The 18,008-nt window shown below is 48.9% G+C and overlaps 1 protein-coding gene across 1 annotated transcript in view; it reads left to right on the top strand.

The window, feature by feature from the left end:
• SPINT1 (serine peptidase inhibitor, Kunitz type 1) overlaps positions 1 to 16,284 on the top strand; it is a 27,909-nt gene extending 11,625 nt beyond the window's left edge. Inside the window, exons 3-11 of the mRNA XM_024201751.3 lie at positions 5,952 to 6,103; positions 7,527 to 7,662; positions 8,686 to 8,856; positions 9,526 to 9,552; positions 9,929 to 10,054; positions 10,992 to 11,042; positions 12,848 to 13,018; positions 13,995 to 14,051; positions 15,247 to 16,284. Coding sequence (XP_024057519.2) covers positions 5,952 to 6,103; positions 7,527 to 7,662; positions 8,686 to 8,856; positions 9,526 to 9,552; positions 9,929 to 10,054; positions 10,992 to 11,042; positions 12,848 to 13,018; positions 13,995 to 14,051; positions 15,247 to 15,443 — 1,088 coding nt within the window. The 3' untranslated portion in view covers positions 15,444 to 16,284. The remainder of the gene's footprint in view (positions 1 to 5,951; positions 6,104 to 7,526; positions 7,663 to 8,685; positions 8,857 to 9,525; positions 9,553 to 9,928; positions 10,055 to 10,991; positions 11,043 to 12,847; positions 13,019 to 13,994; positions 14,052 to 15,246) is intronic.
• Positions 16,285 to 18,008: the final 1,724 nt, after the last annotated feature.

Raw genomic sequence — 18,008 nt, 5'->3', positions numbered from 1 at the left:
GGGGGGGCGCCACAGGGCTGGGAGCTGCCGTAGGGGAGGCTCCCTGGGTGGGGAGCTGCCGCGGAGGGGGCTCCCCGGCTCTTCCCCATGACCCCCGCCCCTTCCCGCCCCTGCCCCACCCCCACTCCCCTGAAGATTGCAGCCAGGCCCGACCTTGCATGGTAAGTGGAGCGACCCGGCCCCAGCCTGGTCCGCTCACCTGGCTCCCAGGCTTGGGGGAGGCGGGAGTGGGGAACTGCCCCCCCACACTCGCTGGCAGCGTGGCTGGGTGCCAGGGGAGTGGAGCAGGCTGGGGCTGGGTCACTCCACTTCCCGCAGGAAGTGGCCAGCCTCCCTCCCATGGAGGCCTGAGGCTGGGCCCCACACAGCCCCCCTGTGGAGGCCTGGGGGGGCTGCGTAGGGCACCAAAATAGCTAGAGCGCCCCTGGCTCCCTGGGCTGGAGGGAGGGCGCATAGTAGAAGTTTCGCCTAGGGCGTGAAATATCCCTGCACTGGCCCTGTCCAGCGGAGAGAGGTACCAGCGGCCAGCCCCCAGGGAGAGGGATCCTGAAGCGTGTGATGTTTGAGAAGTGGGGCTGGTGGCTGGGTTCACTGCCTGGGCCCCTCTCTCAGCCTCCTTTGTGCCTCGCCCCTGGAGTGCTGCCCCCAGTCGCCCCCTCCCCCAACCTCTGGATCATGGCTCTTCCTGCCCCAGTCACACACTCTAGAACTTGGCTCTCCCCTTGAATGTTCTGCCCCGGTCACTCCTCCACTCCTAGAGCCCTGCTCAGCTGGTGGAGGGAGGCAGGTGGAGAGAGCAGTGAGTGATGGGGGGGGAGGCGGGAGAGGCAGAGTAGGGAGAGGGTCTGGGGGGGGAGAGGCAGGACGGAGTGGGGGAGGTTCCAGTGCGGCTCTGGTCAAGTGTAGGTAGTCTCTTGGTCTATCCAAGGCTGTGATCAAGTGTCTTGATGTTTTTGGTCTTTTGGCCTCGAGATGAAAACCTTGTCTTTGTTTCTGGGACCTTGAAGTGAAAAAATTCTCTAAGTTATATCCGTTTTTCACAAATTAGAAAGTTGGCCACCCTACTCCTTGGTGAAGGACCCAGTGTGTCGCTTTGCACTCTGATAGACCAGAACAATCCTTTGTCTGTAGTGATAAACTGTTTGTTTAGTCCTGTAGATTTCCTCTCCTTTTGCCTGTGGCTTCGTATGCAAATACATAATGAGGCATCTGATACACAAATGGCCAGGCAGGAAGCTAGGTCTTTGTTGTGTTCTGCCTGAAGGGAACACTTTGGAGATATGTCACCTCCTGCTGACCTTAGGGTTGCCAACTGTCTAATCACACAAAACAGGCACACCCCTGCCCCACCCCTTCCCCGAGGCCCCATCCCCGCTCGTTCCATCCCCCCTCCCTCCATCGCTCGCTCTCCCCCACCCTCCATCACTTTCACCAGGCTGGGGCAGGGGTTTGAGAGGGGGTGAGGGCTCTGGCTGGGGGTGCAGGATCTGGGGTGGGTCCAAGGATGAGGGGCTTGGGGGGCAGGAGGGGTCTCTGAGCTAGGAGTTTGGAGTGTGTGGGGGGGGGGGTGCGGCGGGGGGGGAGGGGTCTGGGGTGCAGGAGGGGGCTCAGGGCTGGGATAGGGGGTTTGGGGTGTGGGAGAGGGTTTCGGGTGAGGGGTCCAGGAGGTGCTTACTGCAGCTCCCAGGAAGTGGCTGCCAGGTCTCTGCAGCCTCTAGACGCATGGGCAGCCAGTAAGGCTCTGAGCGCTGCCCTTGCATCTGCAGGTGCTGCCTGCGCAGCTGCCATTGGTCGCGGTTCCCAGACAATGGGAGCTGCTTAGCTGGCACTCGGGGCACGGGCAGCCAGGGGCCACAGGGAGCAGGTGGCTGCTTCCAGGAGCCGCGCGGAGCTAAGGCAGGCATGGAACCTGCCTTAGCCCTGGGCCCCCGCTGTGCCACTGACCGGACTTTTAATGGTCTGGTCAGTGATGTCGACCAGAGCCGCCGGGGTCCCTTTTTGCCTGGACATTCTGGTCAAAAACCGGACATCTGGCAACTCTGTACAGCTGCAATGGGTCCATTAATGGCCCACTCCTGAAACCCAAATACAAATCCATAGAGCACAACCACAGAAATGCACACCTGTCCATATACCTATATAATTAAATCTGTAGAAACAGGGCTGGCTCCAGGGTTTTGGCTGCCCCAAGCAGCCAAAAAAAAAAAGCCGCCATCGTGATCTGCGGCGGCAATTCGGCGGGAGGTCCTTCGCTCCGAGCCGGAGTGAGGGACCGTCCGCCGAATAGCTGGACGTGCCGCCCCTCTCCGGAGTGGCCGCCCCAAGCACCTGCTTGCCAAGCTAGTGCCTGGAGCCGGCCCTGTGTAGAAACTGACTCCCACACCTACATGCAGATACACACGTGTATTCTCTTGTACGCATCTAACATGCACTAACAAATATACTTCCACATTATTTAGTATTACAATTGTTGTTTAGTGCCTAGAGGCCTCAACTAAGATCAAGGCTCCAGGGTGGTAGGTGCTGGACATTCACGTAAAGAGAGAGATTCTGCAACAAAGAGTTTATAATGTAGCTAGACAAAGGTGGGGAGAAATGTCTGATACTTTGGCCCTTCGCAATTACTAGTCAACAACATTCACTTTTTAAGAAATAATACATTTCTTTTAGCGTTCCCTTCTCTTTTAAAAACTTGACATAAAACGTGTGTGTTCATTTCATAACATCAATTTTTCTGTGTGCAAGCCAGCAAAAGGAATAAAAGTCAGAGTTAGGGTGCAAATTTCATTCACACGGGTATATGCGCATGTGGCAATACATGCCCCTCCTTACACAAAGACAGTCTTACACATACACACATACAATGCATGCATGCACACACTTGCCTACACAGAGACACTTTTTCATATGCTTTCTTGGGACCCTAGCGGGGAGGCAGCACAGGAGTCCCAACAGGCCACAGGGCCCTGAGAGGGGCAGTCTCGTTCTCCTCCCTCCTCTCCAGCAGCAGCACTCGGAGACAGGGATACGTTCCTCGAACTCCTGGGTGCTGGAGATGGGGCGACAGACCGCGGTTTGCCACAGGGCACACACCGCAGCTTGAGCCCAGCCACAGGAGGAGCGCGAGGGGGAGAAGAGGGCTGGTAGCAGCGGGAGAGGCACGCGCCACGACCCCTCAACAGCCGCCCGCTGAGTGCTCAGGAGTCGCGCTAGTTCGTCCCCAAGGGTGCACTGGGTTTACAGCTGGTTGAAAGACCGGACTAAAAGGGTACTTACGCCCTCCTAGTAGGACAGTGAACCACTGGTATCTAGTGGGGTCCACCCGAGGTCTATCCCGAGTCTGGTACTAGTCAATAGTTTCATTAATGACTTGGATAATGGAGGGCAGAATATGCTTATAAAATTTGTGGATGACACTAAGCTGGGAGGGTTTGCAAGCACTTTGGAGGAAAGGATTAGAATTCAAAAGGACCCTGCCAAATTGGAGAATTGGTCTGAAATCAGCAAGATGAAATTCAGTAAAGACAAGCACAACGTAGTATACTTAGGAAGGAAAAATCAAATGCACAGCTACAAAATGGGGAATAACTGAGTAGGTGGTAGTAATGCTGAAAAGGATTTACAGGTTATAGTGAATCACAAATTGAATATAAGCCAACAAGATGATGCAGACAAGATGATGCAGTTGTGAAAAAGGCTAATATTTTGGGGAGTATTAATGAGAATGTCCTATGTAATACAAGGGAGGTAGTTGTTCCTCTGTCCTTGGCATTGTTGAGGCCTCAGCTGGAGTACTGTGTCCAGTTTTGGGTGTGTCACTTTCAGAAAGATGTGGACATATTGGAGAGAGTCTAAAGGAGAGCAACAAAAATGACGAACGGTTTAGAAAACATGATCTATGAGGAAAGGTTAAAAAATTGGGCATGTTTAGTCTTGAGAAAAGAAGATTGAGGGGGGACCTGATAAGTCTTCAAATATGTTACGGGCTGTAATAAAGAGGATGGAGATCAGTTGTTCTCCATGTCCACTGAAGGTAGGACAAAAAGTAGTTGGCTTAATCTGCAGCAAGGGAGATTTAAGTTAGACATTAGGAAAAACATTCTAACTATAAGGATAGTTAAGTAGTGGAATAGGCTTCCAAGGGAGGCTTTGCATAAACTGTTTTTAAAAAGCCCCAAAGATGGGGATTCAAAACACCTGTCAGATGGGGTGCCCAAGGTACACTTGGTCCTGCTTCAGCATAGGGGGATGGCACTAGCTGACCTCTTCAGGTGCCTTCCAGCCCTACATTTTTATGAATGATTTTGATCAAAAATTCTGTGGAATAAAATGTAAAATCATTGCTGATGAAGATTGCAAGTGACACAAAGACTGGAGTAGTAAAATTGATTACAGGGATGTGTCACTTATACAGCGTGCTCTGGATGGCTTTTGTGCCCAGTTTTTTATCAAACATTTTAATACAGCCAAATGCAAGGTCTTACATCTAAGAACATAGAATGTAAGCCATAATTCCAGGATGTGAGGTTTGGCAAGCGGTGGCCATGGAAAGAACTTGAGTATCCACTGTAATTCTGTGGCTAAAGGGTTCATGTGATGCTTGGCTGTATCAACAGGATTGTTTAGTGGGGAGGTGATATAGAGTAGTAGTAGGGTCTCACAAAGCTACTAGAATACTTTGTCCAGTTTTTGTGTCAACACTCTAAAGGATTTGGGGAGGGGAAAAATAGGAGGCAGTTCAGAGAAGAGCTGCAAAGAATTGTGGTCTGGAAAATACATCTCACAATGAGAGACTTAAGGAGATTGATTCCATTCGGTTTATTGAAGAGAGGGCCAAGAGGTGAGTTGATCATGGCTTAGAAGAATTTACTCAGGAAGAAGATGCCTAATGCCAGAGGGCTATTTAATCTAGTATGCAAAAGGCACAGCAAGATCTAATGTCTGGAACTTGAATCTAGAAAAACTCAAATTGAAAATAAGGTGTAAGTTTTTAATAGTGAAGGTAATTAACCATTGGAATAGTTTGGAGATTTGTTGGATTCTGATCCTCCCTCTATAGTAACCATTTATAGCACAGTATAAGGCTTTCATAGCTGGATTATAAAGCAAGACTGGATGACTTCTTAAAAGATGTGGTTGAATTTGAGTATACATTATTGGGCTTGATGCAGAAATTATTGGGTGAAGTTTTATGGCCTGCATTCTGTTTTCACTGGCCTGTTCCCATGATGAGGATTTACTTTTGCCTCTTATATTTTCCAGAGTGACCTTTTGATCCAGATTGTGTTAGTGGTGCGAAGGGAGGGGTGTGGTCCATGGGATGGCATTTGAACGCTGTGCAAGATTTTTTTTTTTTCCAAGGGGGGGCTATATTCTCCAGAGACAATATGAGTTTTGAATAGAAACATGGAATAAGTGGATTATATTGCCTCCCACTTCCTCCACAAAAGTGTCTCCTTAAGTTGGGTATTGGAGGGAATTAATTGGTAGAAGATGTTGAACTGATTCCTTGTCTAACACCAACATTAAATCGTGTGTCTGTAGTTTATGTGAAATTCATGAGTGTTAGGAGTCCACAGCTGTAGGAACAAGGTGTTCCCTTGTCACTTATACTTCTTCCTACAGGTGAAATCTCTAAGTAGTTGCAATTGGCTCAAAGAGACTGGCTGCAGTATGGATTACTGACCAGTCACATTTAATAATGGAGGAGATGGGTGAGGTAAGAGAAATAATTCTGCTCCAGACCCTTAAAACTGACCCGGCATTCCTCGTGCACCACTTTGCTGTCTCAGTGATTTGCTTACAAACACAGAATGATGAAACATCTTCCTATTTAACTGACTGGAACCCACATGTATTCAGTCTGGGGGAATCCCACCCTCTTCCTGGTTGAGACAAGACCCCAGTCCTTCTGCTTCTTACCTAAGCCTTTTGTTGCCTTTCTTCTCCAGGTGATAAGCCTCCCATAGCCCGTGCTGGGATGGACATGAAGGTGCAGCCTCAGGAGCCAGTGTTACTGAGAGGCACAGAGAGCTCAGATGACCATGGGATTGTCAGTTATGATTGGAAACTGCTGCTTGGTGACACCTCTATGGTGCTGGAGGTAAGGAGCGGAATGCGTGCTGCTTTGCTTGCCCAGAGGCTCATGCTGTCTACACCAAATATGTTGCAAGTGATCAATAACTTACGGGTCACCTTGTGCTTCCCTCTTCATGTTGTTGCAGCCAAGTGTCTGCTCTCTATCTCGCCCCTCTTTAGAGTGAGTTAAGGGCAGAGGAGTTGAGGGAAGAAGCTGGGCTAGAATGACAGTTTCCTATCATATGCTACCTTTTTCTGTCTCTTCCGCTCTCTCCCATGCATCTTCCATACTTTATACACTGGACCCTCGCTAGAACGCGCGTCTATATAGAGCAAACTCGCATATAACGCGGTCGCGGCCATGGATCCCAAATTTAATTACTTTAATTGCAATTCATTTTAACGAGGTCCCCTCTATAACGCAGTCCCCGTGTTAATGCAGTACCGCGCATGGATCCCAAATCCCACATTCTAGCGAGGGTCTGGTATACTTCCTTGCTGTCGTCACTCAGTGGTGCTGTCATTGCTTAGTGAGCTAACCTTCCTCCTCTCCATCAGGAAACTCCTTGCAGCACAGGAAGTCAAGAATCCAGTGAATGCTCCTAGACTCTCATCCCCTGTGTGGTCTACGGGAGGGGGAAGAGAGAGAAAACAGTGTATAAAGTGCTATAACCATCTTTGCTTCTTAGTGCGTGTCTTTGAGCGAGGTAACTGACCCATACTCTGGTTCTGCTATGCTCTGATTGCTAGCCTTCTCTTCTGCAAATGGGCTAGCTCTTATCCCTGTGGCTTGTCCCTAGAGTTCTGCTCCTGTTCTCATTGGGATGTTCTCTGATTTCATCACTGTCTTGGATAGTTGCTTCTCCCTGTTCGAATTCTGCAATCCTTCCATGCCTGAAAGGCTACATGAGCTAATTAAAGTCAAGACTCAGGACCCATTGATGCCTGCTGTCAGATGGCATGGCTGGTGTACACAAAGACTAGTAAGCAACAACAACACACACCTCATGTTACAGATGGGGAAACTGAGGCACAAAGCTGCTAAGTGACTTTCTCAAAACCACACAACAAATCAGTGGCAGAGTGTGGAATAGAACCCATGCCTCCTGACTGTCTGGCTGTAAGATCTTCAGGGCCTGTAGCACTACTGGGCTTATTGGCTAGTCCAAAGTGTAGTGCCCCAAAGACCACCAGTATCTAGATTGAGCATGCTACAGTGCTGAGGCTGTGGTGTTATCTGCCTCCCTTAGCCCACTTGGGCATGGGCAGCCAGAATCTAGCCCATAGTTGTAAAGAATCCCAGAGTGCTTTACAAAATGACAATGGGTGGAAGCCTATTCCAGGTGTAGCTTAGCAGCTCTTCTCCTGATGCAACACACACACATGCACATACCCCCTATGGTTTGATATGCCAGCTCCTTCTATGACTTTGTTTTGCTCTCTTGAAGGAAGAGGAAGATCAAGCCAAGATCTCCAACCTGCAGGAGGGGCAGTATGTCTTCCAGCTCACTGTCACAGACAGTGCTGGCCAGCAGGACTCCACCAACATCACAATCATGGTCCTGACAGCTGAACAGACTGAAGGTGAGTCTACCCAGATAGACCTTTGAACTAGAATCTCCAGGGGTCCCAGCTAAGATAGCTTGCTGATAACCTATTAGAGCAACAAAGTATGTTACCAGCACTCTTCTGGGAGATGGTGCATGGGAATACCATATGTTGGGGGACTGGAGGCAGGATAACTGTATGAAGTTTCTCGAGATGAAAATTCAACCTACCATGCCTAAACTTTATAAGTATAAGGTCTCCCCGTCCACCACTGCCTGTCTCAGTTTCTCCAGTCCCCATGCAGAACTAACACATGGTAATGAACTGACTGTGTGTGTGAGACTCTGCCCTTTATCGGATGGGACCAAAACTGATCAGCTCTATATCATAGACCTTACAATGATTGTCCTTTAGCTCAGGTAAGAGCTTGTGCTTTTGGAGAAGCAGTACCTGAGAGGTGTGTGTGTGTGTGTGTGGTTTTTAATTCCTTGCTTACACTGTGAAGTGCCAAATAACCATGGTGTGCAGCACAGTGACAGCTGTCAGTGTGAAATCCTAAATGGCCATGGATTTGATTATCAAATTTGTTACAAAGGACTTGTACCTGGCAATCAAGATGTTCAGAGCTATGCATCAACGAGGCAGTGTGGGTTCTTGGTGGCCATTTGGCACCAGTGCCTTAAGCAGAGGTGTCCTCCCTCCCCACGGTAAATAGACTTCCCTAGAATGCAGACAAGAAAATATTTTTAGGCGGAACCTCCTTGGACTGAGCTCAAGATGTGTAGCCTTTGGGAGAACTCCCCCCTAGCCCTCCCACAAGCCACCAGTGCCTGCTCCTGCCCTCCCTCTGTGGCTACGAAGATGGGAGAATTGGTGCCAGATTAGCTAGTGCTTGATTCCGCCCTTGGTAGCAAGCTGCAGTCATTGCTGCTGATCCAGCTCACTTTCTGATATTTCAGCAAGGCCAAGCATCCATACTCCAGCTGTGGAGTTGAAGTAAAATGAGCTCCAGCCTCGTATGCAGACTTTTTGCATTGGGGTACCTTTCTTACATTCCAGAGTTCTGCTTGGCTCCTAGTAAGGTGGGTCGGTGCCGTGGGTCCTTTCCCCGCTGGTTCTACAATCCAGCGTCTCAGCAATGTGAGAAATTCACCTTTGGGGGCTGCAAGGCCAACAAGAATAACTACGTACGGGAGGAAGAGTGTAAACTTGCCTGCAAGAATGTTCAAGGTGAGTCCATCTATAGAGGAAACCCCTGGGTCAGTGGGATCTCATGGTTCCATTGATTGGCATATACTTGGTATTTAGTTTGAAGTTTCTGTTTAGTCAACGTTCCTCATCATGGTGTGAAAGAAGTTCATTCAGGGACTGGTGTTTACTACACTTCTGTGGCCACAGACTTGCTTTCAAAATCCTATTCCTGCTACCTATAAATGTAGCCACAGAACAAGGTGTCTTGCCCTGGAGGTGCCTGAAATTCAGCTCTCTCCTTACACCTGTTAGCAGTAGCACAGCTGAGCCTTTGTTAAGAGCCAATCAGCAAAGCCTGCGATGTGATGAATTCATGGGGCCTCTTCCAGGCCACTGTGCTTCATATTGAGCTTAAGGTGGGGGCAGAGGAATGGAGACAGGAAAGACAATTTGGAATAGCTTGACTGGCTTAGGAGGGGTGAGGTGGGAGGGACTTCAGAGCAGTCAGTACCTTTCCCACCTCCCCTCCCCACACATGGTATAGACTTCCTGGAAAATGCAATATGGGATTCTGGTAAACAATCAAAATGTTTGTCCCGGGTAGCCGTTGTGCTAGGGTAGCCTTGGTTATTGGGGGAGGCATAGTGACAGTATAGAACAGACTCTGATTCACCAAAATAATGTAGCTTTTTTATGTCTTTTCTCAAGGTTCTTTTGGAACGCGGGCCAAGCCAGGTAGGCGTCTCATACCTCTCTGTCTAATGTGCAGTGTGCTCCAGTAAGTGTGAATGAGAAAGGGGCTTATTGAGACTAAAAATCTAATCTCTGTAGCTTTATAGCTAGCACTCTGCACTTCCAAGTCATGAAAGAGGCAGCATGTTCACTCCCTGGGGAAAGGAGGCACGTTGCTTCATTCCACACTGACTTCCTTGGACCAAGTTCGGAGAGGCACTGATGGACTCTGAAGAGAGTACTGTCCAGGCTTCCCATGCCCCAGGAAGCTCACAGGGAGGCACAAGCCTTTCACGACGTATCTGGGTGCCAGGAGGAGAGGGTTTTCTGGTGAACACCCTTCCATCCACCCCAAAATCCCATAATCTGTCTATTACAGTGTGCAATGGGAACTGTGAGTCCTTCCACTTCAAATGCAGAGATGGCTGCTGCGTTGATAGTTTCCTGGAATGCGATGAAACTTCAGATTGTGCAGATGGATCAGATGAGGCGTATTGTGAGCTGTGTAAGTACTTACAGTCTGGGTCCTAAACTTTCCAACTTTAGTGCCTGAAGATGGATATATCTCACTGTAGCATAGTACTCTGGTCTCCTTACCCAGTTGTATCTCTCACATGTAAGCATCTTCACAGCACTGCCCTGTCACTAGCATTTGAGAGGCCCAACACCGCTGATCACGTTGTTCTTGACTCTCCCTTACCTCCTGGATTCTTCCTCTGCTCTCTCTCCTCTGGAGTCTACCCTTCTGTCTGTGACCCTCAGGGTTCTGTCCTTTTCTCCCTCTATATCTTATTCCTGAGTGACCTTACCTGGTCTCGTGGTTTCATGTACCACCTCCAAATACTTTTTGCCACCTTGACTTCTCCCAGTCTCTTAAACATTACAAGAATGTCCTGCTAACAGCTTGCACCTGACATGGCAAAAAGCTGAACTACTTAACCACCTCCTCGCTTCTGTGTCATGACAGATAATTCCTGGGATCCTTTGTTTTCGGATCCTACAGCCTGCATATATTCTGTGATTCCCCTCTCTCTTGAGCATCAAACCAGTATTAATTTTAAAAGTCTGGAGTGACATGACTCCCCCCCTTCCCTTGGGAGGCTATTCCACAGTCAAATACATCTTGCTGTCAGGGAGTATTTACTGATAAGGAGCCTAAACTTTCCCTTCCTTAACTTCATCCCATTATTATTAGTCACACTTCCATACATAATTCCTTTTCCACTTTGATTTTTTTTTTAAACTACTTTCAAATATTTGTGGACCTTGATTTATAGCTTCTTTCCCTGCCTTATGTATGATACTAGCAGAAGGGAGAAGAAAGTAGTTAGGGAGTGTCCCACAAAGACCTTTCTCTCCACATACCTTGGGATGGGTGGAGGAGTTTCATACTTGAGCTGGGGACTGTACGTTTCTATCCTATGAGCTGTTTCTTTTTGCAGATGCAATAGAGTTCACGAAACTACGGAAAATCAATGTTACGACCACACAAGGTATTGTGACAAAGTTCCTCCTCTATCTTGGTGGGTCCTGCGCTTAGTGGCAGATTTTCTTGCCTCAGAGATTCATCATGTGGGTTGGGGAACAGCCCAGAGACCTTCCCCTCTAGAAGAACCCACAGTCCAGGTCAATTGGGAGGTTTGGGGGGAACCCGGGCCCGCCCTCTACTCTGGGTTCCAGCCCAGGGCCCTGTGGACTGCAGCTGTCTATAGTGCCTCCTGTAACAGCTGCATGACAGCTACAACTCCCTGGGCTACTTCCCCATGGCCTCCTCCAAACACCTTCCTTATTCTCACCACAGGACCTTCCTCCTGGTGTCTGATAACGCTTGTGCTCCTCAGTCCTCCAGCAGCACTCACTCTCAGCTCCTTGCACCTCTTGCTCCCAGCTCCTCACACTCACACCACAAACTGAAGTGAGCTCCTTTTAAAACCCAGGTGCCCTGATTAGCCTGCCTTAATTGATTCTAGCAGCTTCTTCTTAATTGGCTCCAGGTGTCCTAATTAGCCTGCCTGCCTTAACTGGTTCTGGCAGGTTCCTGATTACTCTAGTGCAGCCCCTTCTCTGGTCACTCAGGGAACAGAAAACTATTCATCCAGTGACCAGTATATTTGCCCTCTACCAGACTTCTGTACCCCACTGGTCTGGGTCTGTCACAGTATGTATGTTACAAATCCTGAAAGGCTAGTTTAGCCTTCTTCCATGTAGTGCATAGTGGGAAATTGCCTATCCCAGAAAAGGACTCTTGCCTAGCATAAGCCAGTCAGTGCCTGTCTGATCCCATTGACACTGGGTCTAAAAGCATTTCCCAAATCTATTTCAACACTGTTTGATTGCCTGAATAGTATAGAGGAGGGATAACCAGAGTAAAACCGCTTCAACACGGTAAGTAGTGCCGTGCTCCTCCAGAGAGCTCCTCCCACCCCATCCTCCCCCAGGCAGTAAATTGCATGGCACTCACTGCATCCATCTGTCTAAACATGGGAGGATGAATTGCTCAGTCAACTTTGCAAGGATTTGAGTGTGTGGTTCTAATGCCAGACCTGATGCCTAGACCACACTCCGATGCCTTCTGGGGAGACTTGTGGATAAGTGGCAGTTCTGCTTGGCAGTGTCCTGTTTGTTAAGTGAACTTTGAACCCTTGGCAGCCAGGCACTGGTGTAATATTAGATGGATGAGAACCTCAGGATTAACTTTGGACTCTACCCCACCCTCTCTCTGTTCAAATATCCGTTCTAACCGACCAACGGCAGCTGTTGGGTTCGTTAGCTCTTGCTCATTGCAGTGATTGGTGGAGTGCTCTCCCTGCTCTGTGGAGAGGGGAGACTTTCCCTTCTTTTAAGCCGCCATGCTTAAAGCTTGTCTACACAGGGAAGTGACCTCAGAATAAGGTAGGGTGTGAATTTAACATGCTAGAGCTATTCGGTGGAGTAGCTATTGCAGTCAATTCCTCTTGTAGACAAGCCCTTACTGGGGGGGCACTGCTCTCTCTCTCTCTCTCTCTCCTGATGGGAACAGCATTATCCTCTTCCAGCCTCTGCTAAAATGCCCTAATTGGCTACATCCTCCCCCCCCCCATGCACTTTCGGGGCTGTGAGGGTGATTGTTGCCAGTGCGTCGCAATTGGTTGGCAGTTATGTCAATCGGATGTTGATAATCTTTGCTAACTCTAGGAAATAGGTGTCACAAAGTGGCTTGGAGACTGAAGAGTGGCACACGGGGCACTAGAGGAGTTACAAAGCGCGGATGCTGTGTAAATGTGCTGGTTGAGCCCGAACACCTCTCTTGCTTTGCCAGGTCACTGTGTGGATTTACCAGACACTGGGATGTGCCAAGAGAGCATCCCCCGCTGGTACTACAACCCATTCACCGAGAAATGTGACCGCTTCACCTATGGGGGCTGTGAAGGCAACCGAAATAACTTTGAGGAAGAAGAAGAGTGTCTGAAATCATGTGCAGGCATCACAAGTAAGCAGCAGGGCTGTGGGGTGAGGGGGCCAGCATCTCTACCACAGTGAAACCCTCCAAGCTAAATTCCCTGGCTCCAAATAGGTCAGAGCTCTGCAGAGCATGAGATGGAGCATTGCTCTCTAACCCTGGCCTCTCTCCACAAAGCTCCTCATTCTGTCTGATTGCTCACGTGGAGCACCCAGAAAATAACACTCTGCAGTACAATTTCCCCCAGGCCACCCTACTTTTCTTGGGAGTTTCTGGAGCTCCGTTACTGCTGTGAACTGGAAGAGCATTTTGGATATCGATGTGCAAGGCATTGGCTCTTGGCTGTCCAGCCAGAGAGAATTCCAATAGTTCTTGACACTGGAGTGAAATGGCCCAGTTTAGGGGCCACGGGTATCTGTTTGCCCTTTTCAGGGTCATCACATTAGTACAACGATGGAGGAGGCAAAACTGGATATTTGGTGGTGGGGAGACACATGCCCCCAAACCTGTAGGTCCTCTCTGTCGGGACTGTTGGCTCAAATGTGCTAAAACAAGCATCTAGAAGCTAGTTTTACATCATGTAGTGCAGATTGTGTCTTGTCTGAGTGGGAGGGGAGGGGGTTCCAAAGAAGGGATTTCACTGAGCTGCGTCAGTAAGGAAGCAGAGAGACTCCTGCTCTGACTCTTTCTCTGAAGTGTTGGGTGGATCAATACCATCCTTCCCTGGCCTGCCCCAAGAGCACATTTTCCCCCTATTGGGGCTGTCAGAAGGGAGACTCTTCCCTCCCCAGATTCCTGTATCTGTAGAGAAAGAGAGAAGCCAGAATTAAAGAAATGGACAATAATGCCCTGGCTGGGTTGAGGGGATGCTGGAAGGGAATACTCTGGTGGTTAATTCCAGGTATGCAGTTTGACTCCAGCATGAAACTGTCCTGGGAGGCTGGCGTCTCACTCCATTGTTCCCAGCTCTCTCATGAGACTGTGTTTTTGTTTGTTCCCTGTGCAGAGGCAGATGTGATTGGCCAGAGATGGGGAGCATATGGGACCCAGCAAGCTGGCTTGAGTAAGTAAGAATTCTACTCAAGTGACATGTTTGTCATGACCTCTCCTTCCCTGTCTCGTGGAATGTATTGCACTTCATTACCGGGGGGGGGAAAGGAACATCACATCTAACTACAGGAAGTAATGTGGTCTTCATGGGACAAGGGAAATGGATCTGTGGGATTCCTTCTCATCTCTCACTCCTGTGTGACTCAGTTAACCTCTGTAGTTACTCCTAATTCACCCTAGTATAAGTGAGAAGAGAATAGAGCCCTATAATCTGTAGGCATCAAAGAACAGCGGGGAAGACACTCTCCCCTCATAGCCAGGCTGGCATGTCCCCCACTGACCTGGATAGCTGAGGATAGGCTAGACACAGGTGGGTATTTGAATAATGTTGGTTCACATGGGAGCAGGGTTGTATGTGTTTAACAACACTAACTCTCCAAGCTACAATTGCAATGGGCCTGAAGTTAACGATCTTAAACATACAACACTCACATTTTAACATGAGTTGCCATTCATCCCAAACCTGTGTTGAGAGAGAGTTTCTCCCAGAGCAAACTGCTCCTAAGGTGATTCTTCTCCATTCCCAATGTCCCAGAGACTGAACCTTCCTCTCAGATTTGCCACGGTCCTCAAATGTGCCAAACTTAAATGACTTCAGTGCTGGTGACAGGCGCCCGATTAACATCACTGGAGACTGATGCACAGAACAGCTATAGCTTGGGCAGTAGTACTATGAGTTTCCTGACACTCCCCTGCTAATCTACCTTATCTGGAGGAATTACCCCTAAGTAGTTCCTCCTCTAGGCTCAGCCATCTCTTGGCCACCCTGCAGAGACTCCACTTGGTGTTGGGGATAAGGTTGTGTGTTTAATACAGATGTCCAACCTCCAAGTAGCTGAACAGCCTTCAGATGGTAATAACTTTGAGAACTGACTCGAGTGGAACTTGAACCATGACCTGGAAGTGAAAGGTTCTGTATATCCTTACCAGCTCATTGAGCCATCCAGTCATGCTCTTTCTTCATCTCCACCAACTGCTGAGCTAAACATCCCGCTGTCCAGTCACTAGTCCTTGTTGAACGCTCATACAATGTCCTTTGCCAGCACCAGGTGGTGACCCAGCTCTGTACCTCTTGCTTTTTCCTGCCTGTTAATGCTGCAACAGAAGTAGCAGAGCAGCCCTTGTAACTGTGTGTGTCCCCCTTACAGGTGCTTTCGAGGTGGCTATTGCAGTGCTCCTTTGTATCTGCATAATGGTAGTCCTGGTCATCATTGGCTACTTCTTCCTGAAGAATAGAAAGAAGAACAGCCGGCGACGCCAACCTACCACTGCTACCAACTCAACCCTCTCCACCACAGAGGATACTGAGCACCTGGTTTACAACAGTACAACCAAACCCATCTGACCCCAAGCACTTCCCTCAGATTGGGCACAGTTCCATGTACTGTTTGTATTAGAAACAAAGGCCTATGCCTGAAGGACTCTTTGCCTCCTTTTCTGTTAGAAGATATTTGTAGCATGGCAGTAGACACTAGCCATGTCCCAAGTGCTCGTGGTTGCTCTTGAAGCTGAAGGTATGGGGAAGGATTTTAGTTCATCTCTTGACCTTTTTCCCCTTCTTCATCTCGAGCAATCCAGTCACAGCTCTGAATGATTTTGTGCCTTCCACTCTAAGCAAGAGCGGCAGAAGGATTTGCTGTACCTACTGAAGGGGCTGTGGTTTGACTTTTACGTGGCATTAATTTTTCTGCAGGCCCACCAGAGCCAGCTTTTTTTTTTTTTTCCCCCTGTGACATGTAAATCTGCCCACTCTGGGTCTATCCAACCACCTCCTCATATCCATCCCGTCCCCAAACCACCTTCCCTAGGTGGTCCTGTCCCAATGCCAAACTTGGGGGTCTCAGTGAGAATTTGTCTGGGCTTGCATTGCTTCACGTGACTGGCTCAGTCAGTGCTGTGAACTATGTGCCAGTCTTTCAAATGATCTCTCTTCCTATGACAGGAAAGACAGGATTGTCTACATTTTGATTGCTGTTTGAGTTTTGAACAGATATTACAGAAATGTGCAACTAATATCTCCCCAAACGATCTGCAGTACGAGTTTTACATGCGCCCTCCTTTGTCTTCCCCTTCTCAAGGCTTGCCATGTGTCTGTTTTTCAGGATGACAGTCTAGTCTCTGAACACTCTTTGCAAATGTGCATATTCTTACTCAAAGTGAATGGAAGGCTGTGTCCCTAGTTTTCTAGCTAGGGGGAGATGGAAAGAGTTGCCTTTCCACCCTGGCAGGTTCAGTCAGTACCCTTGCTTCACCTGTGCTGAACTAGCGCCACCTGTTGGTTGCTCATGGTAAGTTCCGCCACAGGGAAGGGGTCAGTCAGCACAGCATGGGAACAAGGTAGTATCCTGGCAAAAGGACCCTGATTGGCTTTTTGGAGGAAGAGGACACATATGGAGAAATGAGCAGCTTCCCACCCATGCTCCAAAGATGGATAGAGGTGAAGTTGAGGGAGGGAGGGTGAGAAGCATGCTGGTCCATTGTCTCATGTCCCAAACCACAGGGTGTACTAGCCCCAGCTCTGGTGAAACTGCTCATGGGCCTCTGGATTTGCCCAGGTGATGGCCTGGCTCTGCTGTTGGGGACGGCTGTCTGGAGCAGGCCAATGTGGTTAGCTTGTAACCTTTTTTTTTGTAAATTTTCCTTTATTTAATATTTTGAGGCTGACAATCACACGCAGTGCCAGAGTGCCCCTCTGCTGATCAACATACCTGAGAGAGCCCCAATTCGGGCTGTGCAGAGGAAAGCGAACCTCCCTGGTTTTCTTATTCATGCCACTTTTTTCTCCCATCCCTATTCTGACTGGAACAAGATGAGCCCAGCTGCTATCATTGAAGTCTAGCACCAGCTACATGAGGCTCTGAGAACTTACCCAGACACTAGTCCCTGTACTCACTCACGTTCTTGTTGAGTAGCTGAGTACGAAGTCCCAACCCCAGGCAGAAACTAAGCCCTTTACTCTAAACTCCTGCTTCTCTCAGTGACCGTGATGGGGCCTGTCACCCCAACCATGCACCTAATAGTCCAGGCTACTGTTGCTTTTAGAACAGAACCCAACTTTCTCTAGTTGGGTGAGGAGTTGTCATCTGTGAAATGCTTCTGAAGCATTGCTGATTAATACTGGGATTGGAGCCTGTACTCCCCATGTCTGCTGCTTTGGAAATATCCACTATGAAGTGGTAACCTGGATCATTTTCTTTTATGAATTTTAAAAATTTTAAATGTACAGGATTTTTATTTTTATTAATGTTTGGACACAAGCGTGTGGGACCCGTCCCCAGAGGGTTGTGGCTGTGGTGGGCTGGCACTGGTGGATGTCCTGGGGAAGGTTATGAAGTGATTTATAATCTCTTCTCGAATGGAGTGACGCTCGGACCCCTCGGGTGTGAGTGCAGCAGGGCTGTCTCTCTCTTGGGAGGATGATGAGTGGGGGGAGATGACTGCCCCCAAGCTGCTGGTGCTCTGATTGCAGGCTTGATACCCACAATTGCCTCCTGAAGGGATGGCAAAGGGCATGCAGATGCCTGCCTGAGCACCTGCCCATTGCCAGGCTCTCTTATGTTTTTCTGGTCTGCCTTGCATCATCTCTTCCACACCCAGCCTCCTGTGCTTTTCTACAACCCCCCATGCCTGTGTAACTCTTGATTTTGCTCCCTCTGTAAATGCAGATTTTAATAAAATGTTGTTCGTCTTTATCTGGCTTGAGAGAAGTGTCTGAGGAATGTTGTCCTCCATGTCAGTGAGGAGTCTTCCCCCAGCACCAGCATCCCCGCTCAGGTTGTAGTGGCTTGGGGGATGGGGCTAAAGTGGCTCTGTGGTATCTGCCTCAGGGGAGAGGAATGAGCCCACACTGTTGGGGTGGGGGGAGTTGTTAAGCACAAAATACTATAGTGATGAATGCAGCAAAAATGCT

The sequence above is a fragment of the Terrapene carolina genome, unplaced genomic scaffold (assembly GCF_002925995.2).
Source record: "Terrapene carolina triunguis isolate 2854851 unplaced genomic scaffold, T_m_triunguis-2.0 Scaffold96, whole genome shotgun sequence".
In the NCBI taxonomy this organism is placed as follows: domain Eukaryota; kingdom Metazoa; phylum Chordata; order Testudines; family Emydidae; genus Terrapene; species Terrapene triunguis.
Note: the sequence above shows the minus strand (reverse complement) of the source record. Positions and strands in the feature narration are given on the sequence as shown.